Source organism: Arvicanthis niloticus, chromosome 20, assembly GCF_011762505.2.
Source record: "Arvicanthis niloticus isolate mArvNil1 chromosome 20, mArvNil1.pat.X, whole genome shotgun sequence".
In the NCBI taxonomy this organism is placed as follows: domain Eukaryota; kingdom Metazoa; phylum Chordata; class Mammalia; order Rodentia; family Muridae; genus Arvicanthis; species Arvicanthis niloticus.
Window position 1 is genome coordinate 45,560,666 of NC_047677.1, and position 3,186 is coordinate 45,563,851.

Sequence of the window (3,186 nt, forward strand, 5' to 3'; positions counted from 1 at the left end):
GATCCCATTATGGACGGCTGTGAACTGCTGGCTGCTGGAACTCGATCTCAAGACCTCTGGAAGAGCAGCCAGTGCTCTCAACAGCTGAGCCATCTCTCCGGCCCACTTTGTTTTTTTGAACTTAAGATATTCTAACAAAATTTCTACTTGCTGTCACTAAAGTCGCTTCATCATGATCAAAGAAACTGAAAGTAACTAGCTACAACTTGGAGCTTCTCTCACCTTTCAAACTGCAAAGAAGAGAACAGTAGCTTTCTACTCGATCATCGGCCAACTCACGAGAAAACTTTTCTCCAGCCTCAAAAGAGTTCAGATGTAAAAGTTCTGTTCTGGAACCAAAACACCTTCTATGGAAACGAATGCCAGCCTTCCCCAACAGCCCTGAGCTCTGGGGCTCTCTGCCAAGAGTGTACAGGGGACAATACTTCTCTCACCAGGCAAGGTATGGATCATGGTTTATAGATCACGGCAACATTTTTATGCTTCAATAATAAAAGAGACAAATAACTAGTCCGGGGGAACGGAGACACATCCTTTTAAATGTCTGCTTGCTCTAATAACAAGAGGACAATTAATAATGACTATTTATGGAGCAAGTACAGTGTAGTAAATAAACACTGTCCTGGGCTCTTACAAATAGGGCACTTTGGTGATTCTGAGGGAAGACTTTTTATTCCCCACTTCACAGGGAACTGAAGCTTAGGTAGAGTGTGAATCCTATAGGTAAGAGAATCTAAGTGACAATGATGAGGGCGACGATGATGATGATGACAATGATAATAAATGATGATGATCTAGACTCCAAAATTCTTGCCTCTATGGCTCTATGTTACAAAATGAAAAATGGCTTCCTTAAACCTTCCATCAGGAGGAACTGAAGAGCCGGGCGGTGGTGGCGCACGCCTTTAATCCCAGCACTTGGGAGGCAGAGGCAGGTGGATTTCTGAGTTTGAGGCCAGCCTGGTCTACAGAGTAAGTTCCAGGACAGCCAGGGCTACACAGAGAAACCCTGTCTCGAAAAAAACTAAAAAGAGAGAGAGAGGGCTCAGCATGTAAAGATGCTTGCCGTTAAGCCGGGCGCCCTGGGTTCAATCCCTGAGACCCACAGGGTAGAAGCAGAGAACTGATTCCCGAAAATTGTCCTCTGACACACCACTGTGGTATGTGCGCACCACACACACACTAATTAAGTAGATAAATAAATACAATTATTTAAAGTAGTACTTTTAAGAAGTTGACTTTCTATAGGCAATAGAAGAAATAAAACAAAAGGCCATTACTTCACCACATCTGTCAGTCCAAAGGCACAAAGACCATCCATCTCCCATTGTCCTCACCCTTGCTTCCTGATGTAACCGTTCCCCACTGATTATTACCTTAGGATATCAAACTGTAATGATCCCTCCACAGCAAACTCCCAGAGAAGAACAGTCAGCGCAGCTGAAGAGCTCGCTCAAGCAGGAAGGAAAAGAAATCAGGGGCAGGAAGCAGAGCTTATCTAAAAACAGTGTCACCGTTCAACGCCTCAACACCAAAACCCCACAGCAAGCACTTCGATCCGAAGCTGCCTTTGCCTCCCCCCCCCCCGTATTATATTAATACGAGTTGCTAAAACCTGGTCCTTCAACTTTCTCCACGTGTCTAATGACAGCTCAGAGAAGTTAACACAGCCACACAGTCAATGTTGACTCTTGTTTCTCTTTTGCTTGAAGAAGGGGGCGGGGCGGGGGCTGTGTGTAGCTCAGTGGTAGAGTGTCTTCAACAGTATGAGGAGGGGCGGAGAGAAGGAAGAGGGAGAAAGAGGAGAGGGAGGGAGGAGGAAGAGAAGGAGGAGAGAGAGAATGGGAGAGAGGGAGACAGAGGGGAGAGAAAGGAGAAAGGTAAGAGACCAAAGGAGTATACCTGAACAAAAAAAAAAAAAAAAAAAACTTAACAGGCAAATCACCAAGGAAAGATAACACATGAGGACCATGACCAGACACATATTCTAACAACAAGCAGCCTGTGGCTGGCAGAAATCTTAAATTCAGCAGTGAAACACATAGGGCTTTCACTTTTCAGGACACCAACCAGTAAACCAAAGGCAGACTGACTGAGAGACAATTGTTCTGAATGTCAACATACACCAAGAAGAGCAAGAAACACCGAGAAAATCGGTTGCTCGGGAGGCCTCCTCTCCAACAAAACTGAAGAATAAAAAGAATTTAATGCATCCACACTAAAAGACCATCACTTCTCCGGGATTGCACAAGTGATCAGAAAACGCCAGAAGCAGTCACTTCCTCTCCATCCTGTGACCACCCCCCCGTAATAATTTCTAAAGCGAAAGGGCCAACTCAAGACAAAGTATGGTCAGGCTTGAGAATTCCCCCCTCTCCTTCCTTGCTCATACCCCTGTAGGCCTGCCCCAGGCTCTCCCATCAGAACTCCTGGGGAGTCCAAAGGGAAGACAGGAAGGTGATGGGCTGGGAACCAAGGCCATGGGGCCACCCACCCTCATGCAAGCAGCCACCCATGCCATGCTGCTGGAGACCCCTGAGGAGTTCTGTACAAAGTCGGAAGCGGTCTGCAGGTGGCCCTCCAAGGCCAGACTGACCATGGCAACTCGCCCAACTCCACTGCCCCTCACACCCGGTTCCCCGACACCTCCCAGCTGAGGTTCCCCGCCCCCAGACCCCTGTCTGCATCCCACACCCAAGCTGGCCAGGCTCCTCTGATTGACAGCTGCTCCAGCCTGGGCTACCCTGACACCAAGCCTCCGGCCTCGGGGGCACCCCAAGACGGCGGGATTCAGGGACCAGGATCTGGAAGGCTTTGGGTCCAATCCCCACTCCCCTCAGCGTCCTGGGCTCACCTCCCCGGTAGCTTGGCGCTCCTCTTCCAGAACTGCTTGCTGTTCTCCGCGGCCATCGCTCCGGCCCGGGGGAAGGCCTGGTCGGTGGGTCACGGGGGCGCCCCGCGACAAGCCCCCGGGACCCCGCAATCTGAGGGCCAGCCCAGGCCGCTTCCCCGCCGCCGGTCACCCGCTCCCAGCTCCTGGGGGCGCCATCTTGGATGTGGGCACTCACCCCGCCCAGCGCCGTTGCCATTGGTGGACTGAGCAGGCCGGTGGGCGGATGGACCAATGAGAATCCGGGATCCTGCGGGCCGCTGAAGCCCCGCGGCAACGTCAGGGGCTGGGCACAC

General features: G+C 50.7%; 1 protein-coding gene across 1 annotated transcript in view; it reads right to left on the bottom strand.

The window, feature by feature from the left end:
* Tbc1d22b (TBC1 domain family member 22B) overlaps positions 1-3,058 on the bottom strand; it is a 50,660-nt gene extending 47,602 nt beyond the window's left edge. The window contains 1 exon segment of the mRNA XM_034524659.2: positions 2,855-3,058. Within this exon segment, the coding sequence (XP_034380550.1) occupies positions 2,855-2,910 (56 nt within the window). The 5' untranslated portion in view covers positions 2,911-3,058.
* Positions 3,059-3,186: the final 128 nt, after the last annotated feature.